This window comes from Amphiprion ocellaris, chromosome 14, assembly GCF_022539595.1.
Source record: "Amphiprion ocellaris isolate individual 3 ecotype Okinawa chromosome 14, ASM2253959v1, whole genome shotgun sequence".
Taxonomy (NCBI): Eukaryota; Metazoa; Chordata; class Actinopteri; family Pomacentridae; genus Amphiprion; species Amphiprion ocellaris.
Genome location: NC_072779.1, coordinates 17153154 through 17176043, shown reverse-complemented (window position 1 = coordinate 17176043; position 22890 = coordinate 17153154). Strand labels below are relative to the sequence as shown.

General features: G+C 41.0%; 1 protein-coding gene across 9 annotated transcripts in view; it reads right to left on the bottom strand.

The window, feature by feature from the left end:
* Nucleotides 1-888: 888 nt before the first annotated feature.
* The window catches only part of LOC111571749 (unconventional myosin-XVIIIa), a 57560-nt gene continuing 35558 nt past the window's right edge, over nt 889-22890 (bottom strand). For 6 of the 9 annotated variants that reach the window (XM_055017056.1, XM_055017057.1, XM_055017058.1 and 3 more), the window contains 17 exons: nt 21884-22011; nt 21564-21718; nt 20526-20649; nt 20177-20377; nt 19876-19986; nt 19198-19302; nt 18867-19013; nt 18540-18653; nt 17517-17633; nt 15656-15739; nt 12235-12372; nt 10930-11115; nt 10693-10832; nt 9992-10036; nt 5484-5606; nt 3498-4911; nt 1138-1278 (listed from right to left, as the gene is read on the bottom strand). In XM_055017056.1, the coding sequence (XP_054873031.1) occupies nt 3513-4911; nt 5484-5606; nt 9992-10036; nt 10693-10832; nt 10930-11115; nt 12235-12372; nt 15656-15739; nt 17517-17633; nt 18540-18653; nt 18867-19013; nt 19198-19302; nt 19876-19986; nt 20177-20377; nt 20526-20649; nt 21564-21718; nt 21884-22011 (3317 nt within the window). In that variant the 3' untranslated portion in view covers nt 1138-1278; nt 3498-3512. Of the gene's footprint in view, nt 1279-3497; nt 4912-5483; nt 5607-9991; nt 10037-10692; nt 10833-10929; nt 11116-12234; nt 12373-15655; nt 15740-17516; nt 17634-18539; nt 18654-18866; nt 19014-19197; nt 19303-19875; nt 19987-20176; nt 20378-20525; nt 20650-21563; nt 21719-21883; nt 22012-22890 lie in introns of all 9 variants that reach the window. The other 3 variants (XM_055017063.1, XM_055017059.1, XM_055017065.1) reach the window with 3 other exon arrangements.

The following is a 22890-nucleotide window of genomic DNA, read 5'->3' as shown; positions in this document are numbered from 1 at the left end:
GCATATCCAAAACTGAGAAGGTTATTCTGCAAGATACAACATTTAAAGGAACTATAATTTGTCATACACAGTACAAAGTGTTTATGCTTCTTTATAAACCACTTTTCATTTCTGTATCTGAGAATCTGCCAGACCTAAAAAGCTCTATGGAAAGTTCCTTTATAACAGCAAATGAATGCATTCTCTTTGAACTTGAAGAAATATGACAACCCAAAAGCATTCCGGCTTGCACTCCACTTAAAGATAAGAATAAAACAGAAATATGACATAAACTTTATCTTTATACTTCTCTTAGTAGCTTTAGAAAATCTTATTTCATTTGAATAGCATGTAAAGCCTTTGATTCCACATATATTAATAGATATTTTTATATATATATATATATATATATATATATATATATATATATATATATATATATATATATATATATATATATACACTTTTAGATCAAAATTTAAATCCATTTCTCAGCATTTGATATATAAACCAGGAGTCACCCTTAAATATCTAACGGCTTAGTTCAGATTTATAATTTACTTCCAAAAATGATCTCACTTTAAATCGTGACCTGGCATCACTTTCTTCAAACGATGAAGATCTCAACTTACAACAAGAGCCACGTGTAAACTTACAGCAAGATAATTAATTAAAAATAGGTTAATTCCTCCCATCTCAGTAGTCCACACTAATGGGGAAGAGATAAGAATAATCTTAATAGTTGGTCAGACCTTCTTAAATAAGTCCAGTCAGAGCAGGCTTATCTAAATCCTCTTGGCAGAGCTATCTGAATAGTCAGAGGAGAGTGCAGAGGGGTGCTTAAATTTGCCTGAAAAGCAGCTCCTACAAATAAAGTAGTGGCAGAAAGGTCTTGCGATAGTACTGAGATTTACTGTTCTATATGACTGACTTTTTTAATATGTTGCATCAAATAAAACTTAAAAGAAGAAGCCGAGTTTAGAAGCAAAACCACTCCAGGATGCGAATGGGTGCACCATATTAAGTAAAGTATGATGAAGTGTCCAGGCTAAAAACAGTGCTCTTGGCGTGTCTCTGCTGACTGGAACGTTGTAATAAAGCCAGAGGGAAAGAATCACGTCCCTCCTGTGTGATTGCTGTCAGAAAGAACAAGGTTGCCTGGCTGTGTGTTACGACGAGCTCTCTGCCGCTAAGCCTTCGCCATCGCTCTGCCTCAGCGGCTGCCTGCTGGAGTCTCTGTCCACCTCATCCTCTTCATCAGATCTGCCAAGACTCAGGTGTCTCCGGTACACAGGAGGGCTGCAGGGGTCAACACACATACAGACACACCATTATATCATCACTGGGCGACTTATAGAAACTTAGAAGCAAATGTAGAAGGCTGAAAAAAAAGAATAAAAAAAAGAAAAGTTATAAAAATATAACACAGGAGACCACAAACAGCACTCAGGCTACAAGATGGCACTCTTTCAGCCTGCAAAATGTGCTATTTACTGCAGTCAGTAAATAACACGTTGATGGAAGTGTTGCACATTGTTATCATGATTTTTTTTTTTTTTTGTTAAGTTTTATTTTTAAATATTAAATGGGAAAAATGCATCAAATGTTCTTGCTCTATGGTGCAAGATGAGAAAGCATTACCAGCATGATTCCACATAAATCATTACCAGAAACTCCCAATGCCGTCTTTTGAAGAATAAACACCATAAAGGTAAGTCGATATCAAAAAATGCAAGACAAACACTTCTACTTTCCATGCATGAGTATCACGCTGTTCATATATTAGTAAATGGTGCAGATTTTGAAGTAAATCTAAAGGGATGTGAGCAACAATACTGTGCTTTCTATACTCCCTTTGCTTCTGCAAGCCACATTCATTAAAGGCTATTTTAAAAAAGAGGCTTTACATCCTTACACTATGCTGCCATAGCAACTGATAATATAAAAATCCTTCAGAGCATGACATAAATGACAACTGAATCCACTGTAGACATTTCAGTATGTCAAGACTGCCAGCAGTGCTCTTTAATACTCACCCTAAGGAGAGCAAGCAAAAACAACTGAAGCATGCCTTTTGGCACCAATGCACAGGTCTTCAACTGATTTACAATTATCCACAGTGTGAAACCTATGTATTTTAATGTTTTAGATATCTGAAAAAAACTTGAAGTACTATGTGTTCCAGCTTTGTCACTCAAACTGCTGCATGTCATGTTTTTGGACAGCTGTGATGTCTCCAATTTGAGTGTCACAAGCTGTGCAAGTTGGTAAAGGGAAGCGCCGACACATAAAATTCAAAAATCTGCATTTAAGTTTTCACAAAAATTCAAATAAAGTGCTGCTGCTAATTAATGAAAGGGGTGATTTTAAATGAGCAGTTTTCTAAATTATTGTTTATCTTTTTGTTGCCTCAGCAGCACCGGTTGTGAAACAAAAGATTACCTCCAAGCATGTTTATCTTCGGCAAAAGTGACAATTTGACTTAAAAGAAGTGTATATTCAATACTTGGATTTGGTTACATTTGCCTTGGAATGGCATATTGTTAGTGTGGAAGCTCTACAGTGACGTTCGATTGAAATTTTTAACACAGATGGAAAACTGGCATTCATTCCTGATATTAAAACATTTTTTGTTGTTGACAGGAGCACATGTGATCTATATCTAGCATGCTAATCCTGCCATAACTCATCAGAAGCCAGTGCGAAAAAAAATAAAAAAGTCATATTCCTATTCAAGGACAACTGTCCTACTCACCGAGCAACACGTCTTGCATTTCTAAAGCCACACAAGAATGAGGGACACTCAAACTGTCAGTATAATTACTCTTAAAATAGATAGCTTTTGAAGCTTATGGCTAATTTTAGCATTTTAATTATGATGCGAATCGTTGTATCATACCTCAACCCTCAACAGTCAGCACCTACAAAGAAAAATGGGTGCTATCTTGTTTTTTGCCTTATTACCAGCATCTGTTTGTGCTACATGAAGAGTCACAGACACTCTTCTCTTTACATGATGTACTTATAACTGCGTCAAACACAACATGAGGAGAAAACGCTCACATTTGCAGAGACGCAATTCCTCTTAGTAGAAAACAGAAAAGCAACACTGTGACGGATGAGAGTGGAACAAATAAATGCAAAGGCAGAAAGAGAAAAGTAATCTCTGATGAATTGCAATGATGGATTACTTCCTACCCTTGAAGCAAAAGCAACATCAGCAGCAGTTTATAATGGCATCTAGAAATGAAACTGAAGTGACTGTGTCTAATGCAAACTAGAAGTAAATACAGTAAAATGCAAAAACAAAAAAAAAAAAGTTGTTTTTTGGGTTCTAACTGGTTAATGTGATTTTTTTTTTTTTTTAGCACAAGTCGTATATCCCAAGGATTATTCTCAGAGTTAGAATAAACACAAAACTCTTGCACGAGGCAGACAGTGTTAGTATATTAGGTGAGACCTCCTGAATCAGTTGTACTCATGCCAGACTCCTGGGTTATTCTCACACCAAGCATCACCTTCTTCTGTTGGAATCAGTCACTGTCAGGCTTGTAGAGGTACTTCATCACCAGGTTATCCATCTTCTGTTTCTTCTTCGTGTCCTTCTTGCCAGAACGTCCACGACCTGCAAGCTCCTTCTCATCCTCAGATGTTTTTTTCGGGCCTCTTTTAACACTGCTGGAGCTGCGGTATGAGATGGTGGAGTTGGAGGAGGAGGAAGATTCAGAAGAGGAAGACGAATCTTCTGATTCGCTTTGTTTCTTCTTAGATTTCTTCTTGGACTTCTTGCTCTTTTTCCCCTTCGAGCTCTTTCTGCTGTGGCGATCATCTGAGGAGGAAGAGGAGGAAGAGGAGGAGGAGTCCGATGATGGGGCTTTGCTTTTTTTATCTTTACGACTGCGGGAGCTGCTGGTGCTCAGGGTGCTGGATGGTCGATTGCCGTAGTCCAGAGCCGAGCTTGAGGAGGAGCGAAGCAGGCTAGATGTACCTAATCCCTCATCGTCGCCCTTCTTTCTACTGTCCTCACTTCCAGGCCCCTTCTTCTCACTGTCTTCATCATCACTGGACTCATCAAGTTTGCTGCGCTTGAACTTTATGGGTTTGAAGCTCAGCACCTCATTAATTGCAGCCTCCAAATCCGGGTCCAGGTAGTTTCGGTGGCTGACTGTTTTGATGTCCGATGAGTCTGGCAGAGCGCTGTCTGAGGAGCGTGGCTGAGCCGGATTAGAAAAGCTGCGACTGAGGGAGCGTGGACTGTAAGCTGAGGTCCCCCCTTCACTAAAAGCCACACTTCGGGCATCATCATCATCGTCATCATCTACATGTAGACCAAATTCACTGAGGCCACAGCTGCGAGCAAGAGACAAGCGAGAGCTGCTGCGTCGGTCATCCTTCCACGAGCTGCTGCGATGTAGCGATCGAGGGCTGGAGCGGCTCACGCTGCTGATAGTCGACTTATTGTCATCATCCATGTCCACCATTGCTCTCCTGGTGGACATCCTGCTGGGAGCCACAGAGGACACCATGGACTCCTTGTCAAACTCAGGGCTGCTGCGGGAAGTCCAACGGGAGTCTAAGCCCTTCCTGGCTCTGCTCGTGGCTTCAGAATAGGCCATGGAGATAACAGAGCCTTTGTCATCTAAGTCCTCCTGTGCCTTCTTCCAATCATCCTGGAGCTCTCCAGACTTTGACTTGGCTTTGCGAATGGAGGAGTGATCTGGAGTGTCAGGCTGCTCTTTGAGAGTGCTGAACAGGGAGCTCTCATCGCCTGTTCCCCCAATGGAGTCTTTCAGGTTGGAGCGTTTCCGGTAGCTTAAGGAACTCATGACAGACACTGATCTGCTCTGCTCTACTTCTTTCCCATCTTTACTGCTGTCATTCATCTTCTCCTTACCTTCTTTCATCTCCTTGGCATCGGCATTTGCTGCATATCTAAAGGGTTATGTCATAAAATTGACACCAGAGACAATCAACAATTTGCATAATTAAAGGATAAATTCTAATCTTAAAATTCATGTAACATTTATGGCGGATTTGGGGCCACTGAGACTTTAGATTTTGTTACTTTCACACTCTGTGGGGTAAAATTTTTGCAGGACAAATCTGTCATTTTCATTGTGTCCTTGGGACCAGTCAAGAGTCAGGGAACATATACAGTACCTCTGGCTATTGCTGTTATGCACAGTGTACACTGTAGAAAGTGAGGCAATCAACCAGTGAGAAGATCTATCTAACTGTGGCAGCGGCATCATTTAGCAGGCGTGCCAACTGGCCACGGGCCACCTCGATAAATTTGACAGCAGCCGCTTCCCCATTCTGCCTCCTGTCATTAGACAGATTACTGAGAGAGAGAGATGACACCTAATCACATGAAATACCCATCCTTCTGTTGCAAACTGCCCCAGGTAATCGTGGGCCTCTTTAAGGCTGGGAATGTGTATAGTTTCAACCACACGGATATACACAGCCATCTAACATGATGCAAAAGGAATGCAAGGAATAACCTGGTGCTCTTTAGACTTCCCTCATCTGACAGAGTCTTGGTGGAGCCTTTATTCTTCGAGAGCCAAGACTTAACTCCATCCACACGGTCCTCCACCTCCGAATCTGTTTCTGTGTCGTCCCCACTGCAAAGAAACACAATCAGTCAGAGTCGGTGGAGAGCATCAAAGACTTCAGTTCTACACAGCAAAAATATTCATCTCAACATGTCAGTTTTACATCTTCAAGTGCAAGAATCGTTCGGTTAAGTGAGATCATTACTGATATTTTCCAAACAATTTATTTTAACAATTTTACTAAATCCTCCTTCTACTGCTTGGCACTAAAATCAACAGCCTCAATATGCCTTGTGTAAGAATTTGGAATAAATTTAGACAGATTTTCTGAAAAGACATGATAATAAATGACTTGTTATGTGAATATTTTATGCAGTGTTACATTGTAGGAATTACACAAGCTGAGTAATGATTAGTTTTCACATATCAGAAGCTTTTTGTTAGCAGTTTCACAGATGTATTCATTCTCGTATAGTAACAGGCGTTAATATGATGCAACGAAATCAGACAGACTGCAGCTAAGTAACAGTTGCGATACAATAATTTCAACACATTCTTGATTTGGTTTTTTTGTTTTTTTCCTAACATCTTGTCTGTTTAACAAACAAATGCAGTGCAAATGTAGAAGTGAATACACAATATTCTGATGAAGCTCTTGGAGGTATAATTAACTTGTTTGGATGGTTCTAAGCCGCTAGCATCTGTGCGGCATGTCACCTCTAGTGATCGTTATTAAAGCGGAGCAGTGAGACAGCCCCATGGCCCAACACTTGACATACCAATCAATATACAGAGACCTGCGGATCCTGATGAAAAAGCAGAGCAGATCCCACCTGCACAAGGTCAATCCTCACTCATTTGCTTCAAATCTGTGGTGAATTTTCTATATTATGCGTCCCTTTCTTCTTGAAGGTTAATGTGACAGGAAGAATAGAGTAGAGTGGCATAACCTCTAAGTCAACACTGCCGTCATGGTCAAAATGCATTCAGGGAGAAATTCTTGTTCTTTGTTTACGGACACTCTGCTTCCAACCTTGCGCTGCTACATATACTGCCTTCCTTGGCTGCTTGACGTGTGAAAATATATTTTCACATTTCACATAAACAGTTTTGTAATTGCGCAGGGACCCATATGTTCTGAAGGCCTAAAGTATGTTTGATGTGGGTTTCTGTGCTAAGGTCTGACAAAATTACATTCTCCGTGACACAGTTCTTGGCTTGAAGACAACAAACTGGATATTAAAAACACTCCATGACAGGGCTGTTGTGGAGCAGGTGCAATTTGTAGTTCTTGATTAATGGCAGACCTAACTTGTATTTATAGCCTCGCGTACAGCAGCTCTCAAACGCCCATGTTTCATCAATCTTCGCCTTGTATATCACCGAATTGTTGACATATTTCAGACAGTGTGTACAGACAGCTGACTATCATTAAAAATGAGGAATAGCGATGCAGGTGAAAGACATTTCTTTGCATGCAAGCTTATCTATCTGAGCCCTGGAACATGCTGCAAAATGTTTATAAGGTGCAAACACAATATTCCAAAATGTGAGATGACAGCCACACTGCTGAGCTCGATCGTTCGTCCACATACCATATGTGCATTTATGTAGGTGTCCCACTGAACAGCATACCCTCTCCTTTGTCACCAAGCGAGGTGGCACACATTCAATCATTATTTGTCAGAGAAGAAAGTGTGCTCCCTCCTCACTTTTTTTTTCAGTGCCGAGAAGCAACAAGAAAGGTGGCTCTAGTGAACTGAATATCACGAGGGGAAGCAGCATCAGAGTTTTACTATTATAAGAGCCTCAACATCTTAACCTAGGGCCCTGACTTTCTAAGGACAAAGGTAATTATGATCCCAGAAAGACATAATGGCCTAGTTATATTATTTTCTACACAAAGGCCTCCTCATTTCAGAGTTTCAGAGGTGCCTCATGAGGCAACAAGCGAAAATTGTGAGCCCAAGTTAAGCTATTATGTCACCCCTTTATTCTCCCCTCCCCTCGTCTCTACTGCATACTAAACACAACAGATAAAAGGCCACCAAAAAAAAAAGATAATAGGTTCATTAATACTTGCAAGTTGATTACACACTTGCCCATTTGTCAGTTCTGTGATGCTGTGAATTTTAACATGATATATTACACAACAAACTACTGAAACCAGCCCACAGCAGAAAAAAAAAAAATCATCTCCCTCTTCCCGTCTCTCTCTAACACACACAAGCGCGCGAAATAAAAGGTGGCTTGCAATTGAGTGCTGTGCAAATGGTGTCACAAACGATTTGTCCTTGGCCCCACACTAGTAGCTAACCAGTCCTGAGGCTCGTAGATACAAACAAGCCCCGGGACTTTAGAAGTGAACATTAATCGCTTCTGACAATTGACCTGCACTGGTTGTAAATCTTTGTCACAAATACTTACAGTCAGCATCAAATCTCGTATGGCTCAGTTCTATCAGTTTAGCACCGAACTAATGGAAGCATAACAACATATTTTTTAAGGGTATCGATTCAATGTGAACAGTATGTACCACACATCTATGCTGTAATTAACCTTACAATTAATACATTTTGCGGGAAAAATGCAACTTTTCCAGGTCAAAGATTTACATATGTCGTAACGTTGTGTGCTGCAATCTGTGAGGTGAAACCCAGCCTGAAAAACACTAATTTAACTTCCCCTACAAAAATAATAATCCTGCTATTGTAACCTCCATGTTGAAACAAAATATTGAATAGTAATGTAAATCATCTGGAAATTTCACTTCACAATTAGAATAAAAATCACCTCCTCCATTATTGTTCATCCATGCTGCTAATGCAATGATGTAGAAGGAGGGGAAAATGCAATTAAGTAAACATGACAAATCATTGCTCTTTTTCGTTGAGTTGCACAAAAAGAAAAGGAGAACACCGACACACATGGATTGTCTGATGAGAAATTGATAACAAAAAAGCAGAGTGATAAAGAGCACGACGGCATGTGTCTTTGAAGAAGCAATCAGAGGTTAACGCGGGAAACTATGGACGGGTACTGACTGAAGACTTTAATACGCTCTGATGAAGGTTTAAATTATTTAACATGCCGCAAAAAACTCCTTTCATTGTAAGAAAATGGAAATAAAATGGGATTCAGTCAGTCAAAAGAACATATTTAACATTCATAATCGATGACTACACATTTTAAAAGCGAGACAAGGTGAACTTTTGTGTTTAAAGTTAAATGTTACACAGCGCTATGAAATGAGATTGGCTTAGTAGACTATTTGCATGCATGGAAATGAAGAGCTGAGCCTGGAGTTAACATGTCTGAGCGGTGGGTGCACTGTGCCATCACTGTCTTGTAGCTGACTGCAGCCACGGACATGGAGTCACAGTGTGCTCATCATTTCACAGTCACAAGCATCATTCACACATTTAAATGCTTAAAGGCTTTCCAGAGCACATGTACGTTACTCCCACCATGCTAGTACTTATACACAATACTACTACATTAAGCCAGAAAAGCAAATAATTCACATATCTGCTCATTTTTAAAGCTGCAAAATTGTAGATTGTGTGAAATTGTTCATCTTCAACAGTAAAAAATGTTTATAGTTCTCTATGTCCTACAAAGAAGTGTGAAACTGCAGGAAATTAAATGAATTCCTTCTAAATCAAATGCTATATTTATGATTTCACATGGATGTATAATAGGTGCATGTCTACATTCATGATACTAACCCAGTGAGACTTGTTGCATGTGCTTTGGAAAAGCTGCACAGGAACAGAAGATTGTTAAAAAACAACAACAAAAGATGCATGCAACAGCTTAATCCCTTGATCCAAAAACAAATGCATGATGGCGTGTGCAGAAGCTTCAGAGGATGGTGTTTGATACAAAAAACAAAAAAAATTAAATCCTGGAGACAATGATGCAGTAGTACCGTAAGTATTATTATTATTTTTGTGGATCTTTTTGATTTTTCTTATTTGGGTCATATCGCTCAAAGAACTGAGATCAGTGTACAGGAGATATGATGATGACATTTGGAGTTACAGTACATTTTCTATTCAATTTTACATTTCTTCTAACATTTTACAAAGTACCACACTTGTCATCAGGTTTTTCAAATATTCTTGTTCCTCTGGTAAAAAAAAAAAAGCAAGTGCTGTAATTTCCAAGGAGGCTGACTGTGTACTGACACCTCTAGACACTTGGCACGAAATAAAATGAAATAAAATGAAACACCAGGTCTATCTTTTAAGCATAGCTTTTATCAGAGATGTATAACACAGACTCTGCTTCTCATTCTGTTCAAAATGACTTCTCCTCACAGCATTATTACAAACTGAATGGATAAGGAATACTGCATCATTCTCTCTTGTGGCTGAAATGGGTGAGAAAAAAAACACACTTGAAAAAAGAAACATAATGACTGAGACAAAGGATGCGTTCTCCATTCTCACGTTTTGTTCTTTCTTTTCTGATATTTTGTCACCATGTCTTGCAAACTGCCAGAAGTGTGGAAGACACCAAAAAGGGAACGAGGGAAAAAGAAACACAGAGAAGGTGAGATACACAAATGAGAAAAACAGTAAATAAACAGTTTTTACACTTACATAAAATAACAAATCCAATGTACTGTAAAGCAGTGGCTCTGTAATTCATCTCATGCCTGCTCAAACACAGCTGGTATTTGTAATGTCTTCCTTTTAGAGGTTTGTATTATTGCAGTCAGTGTTTACCTCTGTGGGCCCAGAGCTAGCATAACCCTCAACCCCACTGCAAAGAGGGAAGGAGTAACCAAACAGGGAAAACCAGCAAAGAGACAGAAGATCGGAAGCAGGCAGTCAAATTAAACCATTTGAGAAGTATTTGGGGAACAGACAGAGTGTAGAATGACTCAGAGTACAAAAGAGGATAGGCAGAAATTGATGTAGGAAGATGTGGGAGAATAAAAAGAAACAGGTTGTGATTGACAGCCTACTGAAAAAAGAAAAAAAAAATAGCAGCTCTCATTTAATAACTTTCTTGCAACTTACAAAGAGAGTGTGCTGTGGTGCTCCAGGCCTCTGGAGCTACACTGCAGTACGTGTACCAAGCACACACTACACATCTACTGAGGTAAGTGCATCTTCCTTTGCAGAAGATTAAAGCTGTGCTGTACCTGTTGATTAAGTCGTCATTGTCATCACTCTCCATCTCATCCTCAATGGCAGCCTGCAGGTCCCCTATCCTCTTGAAGGCTAGCTTGAGGTCCACTTGTAAGCTCTGATTTGCCGCCTCTAAGCTCTCGATGTCCATTTCCTGGTAAATGGATTACAGCACAGAAGAAACATGGTTACCTCCTCTAGCAGAAACACGGGTGAATCCTTATCAGGTCACTCTGCACCCAAGAACCTACCAGCTCGTGCTTCTTGCGGCTCGCCTCACCCTCCTTCTTGGACAGTTCTGCCATTTCTTCCTTTATGTCCCTCATTTGCCTCTGCATGCGCTTATTCTGGTCTTTCTCCCTGTTTTCTGCAGCGATGCGTTGGTTTCTCTCTTCTGTCATCTTTTCAAGGTTCTCCTTCAGACGACCCACCAGACTCTGGGGAGCAGTTGATGTGAATTAGGTGGGTCACATACAGTATGGACGAGTGAATCACTCTTTAGGCAGGGTCTCACTGGTGGAGTTTTGGACCAATTTACCCCAGTTTCACCTTTCCTGACAATCGGAGGAGAACACTGGTCTAAATTGATGCTCGGCCCACATTATTTGGTAATGTGAAGGGTTTACAGATCCAGCCTTAAACCTCCTGAGCTGCTCGCGGACTCATTGGTGCAGCACCGATTAATATCAGACATGTCTGAGTTATAATCAGGATGGTTACGTTTATTACACTCCCGCCTGGAGCAAGGGATGCTGCTGCCAAACAACGTTAAATAGTCCAGGTCTTGAGGCTAACGTTAGCTACAGATATTCAAACTTACCATCAGTTCTGGCTGCAGAAGAGACAACAAATGCTCATCGTATTTTCTTAACTAGTTTCTCATCCAGACTCGTTTTGCCTTCTGCTTTAATTTATTCTCACTGGAAACCATTATGATAGCAAACAGTTGCACCAGTCTCATTCTCTTTCCATATACCATGAGACCACATGAGGTTGCACACTGCTCCATTATTTGCTATCTCCGGAACGGTAATCTTAGTAAATATCCTCACTGTGTCATCCACTATTATTTTTTTTGATCTTGTAATGTATTACAATGTAATATATGTGAATTGTTGTGACGCAACCTGAATTCAAAGTCTATTATGTTTTAAAAATTCCTGTAGTGTGAGCCCAGCTTCCGGCTAAATTGTCTCCCTCATTCTGCAATAATCCTTTAGTCTGTCCCCTGCCAGCTATAGTTTGCATTTACCACTAATGATAACAGAACTCCAATTTTAACATTGGTGTCATGAGTTGTCCATTTGCTCCTTGATTTTGTTTAATTTTTCAAGTGAACACTTTGAAAAAAGAGGATAAGCTGACTGACTGATATCTATTAATGGATGCTTCCCTAAACCAGAACCTCCAAGATAAGAAGCTAGGCAAGAGACACTATACCCTCATTTTTTATTACCTCCATCTCTTCATAAATAGAAAATTAAATGTCAAATTCCCATTTATAGTTTCTCAAAGATTGTCATTTACATTTTACAAGGCCAGCAACATCATCTCACCTCCAAGCGCTTGATCTGCGTCCTCTCATACTCCAGCTTGGTTTCCAGCTCACGGATCTTGGCCTCCTGACGGCTCACAAGCGACTTCTCCACCATGGACTGTTCCTGGAACTCTAGCTGGCTCTGCAGCGAATGAAGCTGGAGGAGGGGAACACACACACACACACACACACGGACAGGCATAAAAACACATAATCGCTTCCTACAGAGCAACGGTCGCAGCGCGCCTCCTTCTTGACCCCTGCTTTCTGCTTCCTCTCTACGAAACTAAAGAGGAAGTGCTGATGTTATATGCATGTATTAAAAGTAAATTAATCTTCAGTTTTCCACCCGTTTTGTGTAAATTCAATCCATCCGGGTAAATATAATAAATATTGTGCTCCCAGTCTGAATAATGAGCCCTACATAAGCCCCCAATCTACCACTAATGGTCAAAAGAAGAGCTTGTGGTTCAGGCTGAGTAACAGCAAGTCACAGTAATTTCACAGGCTTTGAGAGAGGGGCTCTGCTTCATGCAAAGCACGTTTGTTCCATCTGAATCGTTTTCTCATGACTGATAAAAGGAAGAAAGATACGTCACAACAAAACCAGCCTAAAAGGCAGCATGGCACCTAATGAGGGACTTTGCATCTGAGACAAGGAGGATTTGGAGTTCTCCTTTGATATTAGTAAAGAAGCCAGATTTCCCTCCTACTGGTGTTGAGATAACCACTTCAAGGTCAGATGCTGCAGATAGCTATCCCTGCCTACTCTGGCAGGTTCTAACAATGCCTTACAGCCTGCTGAGTGTCTTTAGTGGAGCCAAAAATATTCTGATGGGTGGGCCTTGAGTGGCCCGGAGCTTTGGCATACGTATATGTTAATATGATAGGAAACAGGGTGTGCTGTTAGGGAGTGGCAGGAGCTCAGTGCTTTGAAACGCATTCTGTTTGCAGCAGATGGTTTTATTTGTTTAGTCCACTGCATTTCCATAAAAATCCCAAAGTCCAGTAACTCTGAGCTAGATTTTTGTATAATGTGCATGCAAACACAAGCTAAAGATTGCCATCGAGCTAAATTCTGCTTCAGCAGCCCACAAGAAATTCATTTCGCAAACAAATGAATCAACAAAGACGCAACGGGTATGCATTAACACATGACATGCCTGAGATGTTGGAGGGTTATGCTCTGAACAAACAGTGTTCCATCAGAAAAACATGATAAAAGCCCTATTATCAACACAGGCCTTAATCAGCTGCATTAACCTTTTTTACCACATGAATCCACATGTATGCCGAGCCTCAACCATTAGCTGACACCTGAAGCACGGAATACAGTAATTTACCCAATCAGCCCAGAAATAGGCTAAATCAGACAAGGATAGTATAGCTGCAGGTTTATAACGGTCACATAATTCAAACACAAAGCTTTTAGTTAGTGAGCTGCGAGCCGGTCGCACAATGTGCAGCGTGAAAACAACACTGACACTCTGCAGCCACACAGCAGAGCTTTGAGCTACATGCAAGTGTCAGCATGCGCACAGTGGCAATACTGTTGTGCTGATGTTAAGCAGGTAAAAATGTGTCTGGTGCATCTGAATCGTGAAGGTCTGCACATAAAAATTACCGCTAAGCCATCTGATGGAAATATTTCGCAGAATAAGTGAAAAAATTTGACCTGCTAGTGTTGCAAGAGAAAAGGTCAGGAGATCACCACAGTCAGCAGGCTTCATCCTCCGACTGACGGATACTGCCATCCCTGGAGCTGCACATGTAGCCTAAAAACAGCTTATAGCTACAGGCCGACAGTCCAGAACATTACGCAACTTAAAATAATGCAGAGTACGACACAGCTGGGAAAAGCATATCCAAAGTTAATAGTAAGGAAATAAAAGAAGTTCTTTGGTAAGCGTTCATTAAATCTGGATCTTTAGAATGTTTTTCATGAATGAACCAATTTTGCTGCACTTGTTACAATTACATGTGATACTGGGCTCGTGCATGGGTTGATCAGACTGCAAAGAGTTTCCCCCTGTCGCTAATATCAGCTCTTCGTATGCAGGAACATCTAATTAAAACAACAATCAGTCCTCCCTTTGTTTGAGACAGTCACTTGCGTTAATACATATTAAAGGCACATATCTGAAGCCATTACTTATGCCAGAGCTACAGCGCCTTAAAGCACAGTGCAGAAGTTGTTAAGATATACTCAGGGGATATGCTCCTAACAAACTGTGCATGTGCACAGCATACACTCCATATGGGCACAGCACAGAGGGCCCTGGGAAAGTGGAGCATTATAGGATGCATTTATATCCATCAACACGGTAAAATTTATCATGGCAATATTTTTTTGGCCTTATTGTCTAGCAAAAGCTGAAAAATTCAAATAAAAGTCTTGGGCAACATTCACCTAAGACTTAACCTACAGCAAAACTAAAGTAAGACAGCAGATTTTTATGCGAAATTTAAGTTTTCACAATAAAATACAACATGATTTTGGGTAGCCACAGTTGTGTAATTCAGATTCACGTGTAACTACGGCATATAAATGTAAAACCTAACACAGCTACCTGACATTTTGTTGTGAGATGGTCAAGTCAGTACTTAAACGTGGGCATTGCGTCTTTGTTCATAAAATTGCAATTATATTAAATGCGTTTCAAAATATAAAGAGATTAAATGTATGCATGTGTAATAAATAATCATGTATATAGAGTAGAGTGCTTGGGGCTGAAACACAAGGCACAAAATGAGTGGCACAAGGCCACCGCTTTCTGCAAACTAGTAATTTGACATCTGCCACATGACTTGACAGTGAGCATCTGCTGTGAGGGCCTTTTTCATGCGTTGGAGTAAAATGGCACCTTCGAGATTTTTCAGATAATTCGAATAATCATATGAATCATCGGTAAAACGGTCAGTGCACAGTAACAAGGTTTCGCTATTATGTCCAGTTATCGCATTTAATCACATCAATTGCTGAGTCACTCGATAAACAAACAACCCGCGTCACGCTCTGATATTTTAAAATGAATGCAAAAAGCAAACAAAACCGCAAATGAGATTAATCGCAGAGACAGACGCTGCTGGGTCAAGATGAGAGATAATCATTACAAGGATGAGAATGAGTGCTTTAATTTTATCTAATTAATCAAATCGAGGCATCGAGCTGCAGGGTTTGTGTGCATTACCCTTTTCTTTAAACATGAGACGCAGAAGAACAGCATTTTTCTCCTTGACTCTGAATTGTCACCGATTCCCTTTTTTTACATGTGAACTGCATTGCAATTTTGAGTGGAGAGCTGCCACAGAAACGAAGCTTTTTTGGTCACAATAATCAGAGAAGCTGTGAATAGCTGAAGCCTAATCAGAGAGAAGTGTTGAGGCCGCAGGCAGGTTCCTGGCAGGCATCTGTTCTGCTTTTGAATATCCCCTTTTACCTTTTCTTGGATCTCCTGCTTCTCTTTTGTGGCTTCTTCCAGCTGGGCCTGCAGGTCACTGATCTGGCTCAAGTCCCTGGCAGACTAGTAAACACACACACACACACACACACACACACACACACACACACACACATACAGACACACAAAATCAATAATTGGGGTGTGTATGTGATAGAGGCAAAGGAGCTGCGAGTGTCCACGTCTGCTTGAATTATCCAAAAAGAAGATCACCTTTAATGTAAACGGCTAATAAACACACTAAACTCAAATCATTTGTCATGTGCTCTACAGTACAGTGGAGCAGATTGCATCTCCCTGATTTCAGAGCACACACTGTGTTTAGAGGAGAACATGTCCTCCAAACTTCAAAGTCACTGTAGTGCAGAAAGGAACAGAATGTTGATGTAAGAAAATGATCCTCAACAGCCGGGGTTTGGAGGGATACTTTAAAAGTGTATTCTGAAACAATTACTGACTACCTGTTAGTCGCCATCTTAATTTAAGTGTCACAGTGATAAATTAATTCAATGACATCCCATAATACCAAGTTTCCATGAATGTGTGTGGTGGGATTGCCAAAATGCAGCTCCAAGCTTAAGTTAGATTCTGAAAAGGTGGCATGATGTTGTTTACTGTGTGGTTAGACAGAGAGAGAAGGTTATATAATCTAATAATTGTTCATAATTAACATCTAACAGTAATTTGATTTAATAATAATTTGAGTGAACTGACCCCTTAAAATAAGTCCACAGGAAATATCTTTCAGTGTACTTGAAAGGAAAACTTCACTCATGAATCCCCACAATGCAACAATAATTAACAATAATCATCCCAAATCTGCCAACTGTGTAGCTGATGTGCTCATTTATTATTTCGTGAACGTTGCAAATTCAAATTTTTAATCAGCTACCTACAGCAAGTTATTGTGCCTTAATGTGTTGTCATTGTTAATAAGTTTACCTGGGGCCATATTCTGGTAGTTATGTAAATGATTAGAGGTGCTGGGAACATCCATATGCACAATAATTTCATGATTGCAAATATCCTGCTGTGATGTTGTGAAATGGAAAGAATTCCGTACTAAAAACTCGAAACGGCAGAACAGTATTTCAAACTTCAGTAAACAGATCAGACTTTTACTAATAGTAAAATAAAAACATCCTGGCAGCTGTGACGGAGCTCAGGACAAAACCAGAGGAGCCGATAAGTGGGAAGTGATTAGAGTGCAGCTTATAAACTGAGACTCTGTGTGTGATGACTAACTTGTCTGAGGTGAGAAAAGCACAAGGTTCCATTTACCTTAAAATCTAAAAAATAATCCTGGCTCCATATTTGGGTAATTAAGAACCATAACAAGCCAAATTGATGAAGTCACCGCTGCCTTGTGTGTCAATGCACACAGCTCTCACCCCTGGAGACCCTCCTATGGATCCTGCTGCTGTCTGATGCTGCTTCATTAATTATGATGAAGTGCACCTCAACCAGCTGGGCTTGAAGCACGCATGGATCAGTATTGGTGTTGTTTAGCTGGACACTAAAGAGCGGATGTCTCACGTTACAAGCGCAAACATTGGCAAACCTGGTTTGTTGGTAAATTGTTCCTTAGCCGATACAAAAATGTGTTTTGTAACTACTAATAGTCCACATTTTTTTCTGAATTTATTGAGCATCTGATTAGATTTTTTTTTTTAATTTTAATTGAATACAGTTACCTTTTCTTTGCATAGTAATTAAGCAACATTGTTTCATGTATTTCATGCATTTGTCCCCAAGCACGCCCACAACATTTCAAACTAAATGCAAGAAAATTAACGCAATTGCACTGTTTTTTGCTGGCTTGTTTGACAAGTCAGGCTACCTGGGCAACAGCAGCCTTGTGTTTCTTCATCAGCTCATTCAGATCCTCCTGATCCTCCTCCATGCGTGATTGCAGGTCGTTCTTCTCTCTCTGCAGCCGGCCGACTTGCTCGTCCAACTATGGGAAGGACACAGAAGGAAACACACACTTTACTATAAAATGACAGGATTTATTCATGAACTATTGAATATGATAAATGGTCATTAGCTGGCCAGGCCGTGGCAGTCCTGGAATCTCATCTAATGGCAATGAAACACAATCTGGACAGGGTTCTGGCTGCAGGATGAGACCAATTGGAGATAATCAATTGGCTCATTTAGGCAGGGAAAAGTGCAGCCAGTGCAGCATACTGGTCATGTCCTATTTAGAGTTCATCCGCTGTGTTCAGGGGGGGAGAGACTCAGGCCCTCAATATGCATTCTCTAATCTCAGACATTTACAAGACCTTCCCTTGCTATAAATGCAGCAATTAACAAGCAAAGCACAGGCACACGGCACTCTGTGTGTCATCCCCAGAGACACAAACATCCTCAGTCTATGAGTCTAAAATGTAGGCAGTACTCTCATGAGACAGCCATTAATGAGCAGATGGAGGGGAAAAAAAAAAAAAAAACATTCGACAAAGCTTATTTATCCATTAGAGCAAAAGTTGAAATCAGACATATGCCAAAGGGCATTTATTATTTTAATATCTACCCATGGCTTGATGATGCATATTAATGTTAGAGCCGCGCTGCATTTTGAAGAGTGAAAATTTGATAGGCACAAGCCCTCAGTTAATTAACATTGTTGTTTTTGTTTCTATTTGCCCATCAGAAGGAAGATACAGAAACATTTATGCAAATTCATTCTCATTTATCAAAATTGGAAAATGAAAAAGGGGTAGGTGTATTTCATTATCTGTAAATGTGTGATATTGTACACACTCTTGATTAAGTTACAGATAAACAATGCACGAAAAATACAAATTTGGAAGCAATTTGCGCAATGCCACTCTGCATCCTTCGTTGTTAACAGACTCACCGACATCTTTGTTTTGGCCACATCCTCCATTTGGATATGCAAGTCCTCTATTTCAATCTCCATGCCCTTTCGAGCCTTCACTGCTGCTGCACAGGTGAACTCTGACTCCTCCAGCTGTGAGAAACAGGAGGAAGGAATTAATCGGGAGGAAGGACAAACATCAGTAGGCCAAGATCAAGCATCTATGTAGGATATGGCCGAGGATTTGTCAACCTGCGTGTTTTTTTACACTCTGAGACAAAGAGGCATGTTGCATCAGTAAGTAAATTACGCATTCATAACATCATCTGCTGAGGCACAGTCCAAATGCTCAGCAGGGTGACATACTTGATTTTTGAGCTGAGCGATCTCCCTTTTGCTCGGGGCATTACTCTTCAGGTGGTCCAGCATAATCTGTGCATCAGCCAGGAGGACTTTGGTTCTCTTCAAGTCTTTCTTCAGCCTCTTCTCTGTCTCCACATCCCTCTGGCTCACCTGCATGACAAACCACTCCTTTATAGGCAGTATTGTTACACACATTTGCCAGTCCTCCTTCAAAAACCCATAGCACTACTCCAGACTCACAAGTGTTTTCTTTCCAATCAAAAGAAGTGGCCCACACTAAATCGCACACACTTAACTGCACTGACAGACACCAGAGGCAGAGTGATGGAAGTACCTGGTCCTGGGCATTCAGCAGTTTGGACTCCAGATCTCTTCTCTCACGCAACACTTTCTGCTTGTCTTCGTACTCCTCCTCCAGCTGTACCTCCATCTGCTTCAGCTGCAGGACACATGAAACAGAGTGTCAAGATGAGCAAACAGATGATGAGTGATAAACAAAGTCAGACACAGCACACCATCGACCGTCCTGTTAGACAAGGCTGCTCTCACACATCAAAGACAAACCGATCTTCCCTTGAGCAGACCTGCTAGCCTGTAGAACCATCAAAAATGATACTTTATTCTGTAAAATCCTCTTTATTTTTTAAAATTCCAAACTATGAAGCATCTAAGTTGTTGGGTGGGTGTAAAAACTTGAGCCAATTTTGTGCTTGCTGTTCCGAACACTTGATAATTAGTGGCTAATATTAGCTATATTTTCTTCTGATGAATACAGTGCATTTATAGAAACATGAAACACACTCTGAAAACCAACATGAACTTGAAATAACCAATTCAACAACTTAATAAGTTGGACTATGCACAAGATTGTACAATAGCCTTCAGCACACGTTGTCAACACGAGTGTGTGTTCCTCAGGGCCACCTCGAGAAGGCCTGATTAATTGTTACTTCAGGAAAGAGAGGCCATGAAGAAGAAAAATGTCTACAAATGAAAGAGTGAGAACACCCACCTTCTTACTGCAGGACCGCCTGATCTCTTCTACCTCTTCATCCTTGCTCTCAATTTCTTTAGAGTGGGTCTGCCTCTGCCTCTCCATCTCCATCTCAAGGCGCAGTTTGGCCTGAGTACATGATGAGGACACGTATATAACAACACATGAAATAACTACACGGTCACAAAATGGAAACAAAAGCTACATAACTTTTAACCTCTGTGGAGTTTAAGAACCCAGTGTAGCGATATATAAGCAGCTTTTAGGGATAAAAACTCTCCACGTTGGTGTAAAGTCCCACATCTGCACCACCCTGTACCTGCTCCAGCATTTGGATGGTTCCAGCCTGTTCGTCCAGCTCCTCCTCCTGGTCTTTCACCTTGGCTTCGAGGTCACGAAGCTGCTTCTTGACCTTGGCCAGCGAGGCCTCGTCCTTGGACTCCTGGGACGACAGATCCTGCAGCTCTGCCTCCAGCTGCTGCACCTTTACATTTACGGCGCACAATTCGGTGTCCTTGTCCTGCGAGCAGAAGAGACACGGTAAAACGACGCACAGCACATCTGGACCAGCCCAGTTATGTCATACAGGAAGCAGAAAAGACCAGACGCGCTGTCCCCGAGAGAGGACATCAGAGCTCGTCTGGAGTGCGTACTGTAAAGTAGCTTACCTGCAGCTGCTGGCGGAGGTTAAACATCTCACCAGTCATTATGTCTTTCTCTCGAGCCAGCTTCTCCCTCTGGCTCCTCTCCCTTTGTACCTCAGCCTGAGCCTGGTTCTGCTCCAGGTCAAACCTGGAACACACACACGGATGCACAAACCCACACACGGTGAAACACAGCTCAGGACAATGTTGATTTTAAATAAGACTACAGCATCACAGGGTTGACGGATTTGTAATTACACAAACCAGTAATTATGTGCTAATTTGCAGTGCGATGCAGCAGTAAAAATCTAATAAAGCAGATGTAACAGATAAAACTGATACCTACCGAGTTATTCTTCAGAACTGGCATGGTTCATTTCAAACTATAATTTCACAAAGTAGCCTTATGTAAGACCATTTGGCACAAAAAATATGGCTTATACAGACAGTTTTCAGAGAAAATGTTCTTTTTATCATTCACTAAATGTGTACAGTATGTCATATGTTACTTAGAAGATTTCAGTATGTTACTACTAGCATACTAATGTCTGAACATCAGTTTAGCTCTACCTCTATTTTAGCCTCCACTTCTATCCCCTTCCATTCGCCATCAATTTACCATTGGGTCGTAATAATGTGCAAAATGTTTTCTTCAATTGTCTGGGGCAGAAACACTTATGGTTAGTGAACTTAACAGCTAAGTGTTTCATGCTGTCAGCTCGTTGTAATTCCCTGTTTTTCTCTCTGAAGTGCAGCTGAAAATAATTTCACCCACAGAGCATCTTCAATTAGCCACAGGGGAGAGATCACATTCTGCCACAGCGATAGCTTCTCAAGTGCTTAAAGTCTGAGTCATTTTCTCAGCTAATGCAATTCCACAGATTACAGAACATCTCAGTCACTATTCAAATTAAAGAAAAACTTTAGTGTTATGCAAGTGGGCCTGCACTGGGCATTCCAAGGAGAAAGCAGAGATAAGTTGTCTGTAATGTGCTTCTGTGTGAGACAGAAGGACAGACAGATAGACAGGCATGATGGGTGAGAAAAGGAGTGGAAACTGACTTTCTCTGTTTCTTCTCCAGATCATGGTTGCGGCTCTGTAGGCCCTCCAGATGAAGCTTGGTGTCCTGCAGCTCGGCAGTCAGTTTCTGGCACTTCTTCTTCAGCTGCTGCACAGAGCGCTGCACATCCTCATTATCTGTCTGCAAATCAGTCAGCTGAGGACACACACACAAACACAAACACATGCACACAAAGACAGATTTTTACTACTCTTTAATCACAGTTCAATGCACATTATTTCTGTCACATTTATGCAATTAAAAGGTTACCAGTGTTTGGTATTCAATCATGTGAAGTTAGCATCACTATTTTTTTCTTGCCTTTCTCTCAAGTTGTCTTTTGCTCTGCTGCTCTGTCTCAAGCTTGTCATCAAACTCCTGCTGAAGTTTCTTTTTGGTGAAGTCCATTTCGCGAATGGCTCGATTGTATTTTATCCGCCACTCGCCTCCTGGAGGAAAGACATACAATTCTGAAAATGTCTGTGTGACATTTGGGTGTCTCCTGCCTTTAATGCAGACCTAGCCGAGTACACAAAGGAAGAGGCTCAAAAGCTCAGAAATGATGGATGCTGTGGATTATAGAGTGCACTGCACTGGCTGCGATGGTTATCACAGTCGAGGACCGAAATAATATAATCTCTCAGGAAATAAAACTTCTTTCATCAAATCCTGACCTTATGAGGTCAAGAAATTCGACAAGAAACTACAAAGCAGCCTTTGCGTTTCAACTCTAATCTTGAATAAACCTGAGGTAAGAATTCAGAGCACACCACAATAGTAGTTAGAGAAGGACATGTCTAAGTGGCACTTTCCACAGTTCTTAGCCGACCCTAATTCTGGAGCTGTCAGAGGCTATCAGAACTGTAACAGCGGCCAGGCAGACATTCAGGTTCAGGTTCATTTCCAAGCCTTATCATTTTAGAGGCTGTCCATTTCTCCTTCACATACCAACACCGGCTCCTCCATCAGTGCTGCTCATTAGCATATATATAGCATAATGACAACTTGCAGGGCCACCAGCTCTGATCCCAACGATTATTTTCTCATTCATCTAAGAATTCTGATATGCTCTGTAATGGCTTGTCTGCTGAGGTGGGTTTGAAGGGGGTGGGAATGCAGAGAAAAAGCCTCACGGACAATACGCTCTCAGCAGGCACTCTCTTTCCCAGCAGGGGGAGACCAATCAGCAACAGGCATTAGTTGTATGCCTCGGAGGGAACATCTTAATCCCCTAGCGGTAAATCCCAAATTTGGAAAATATACTTAACAGCATTAGGCAAGATGTGACCAAGTCTTACTGCCATGTCTCCTGCTGGAACAGCCGAACA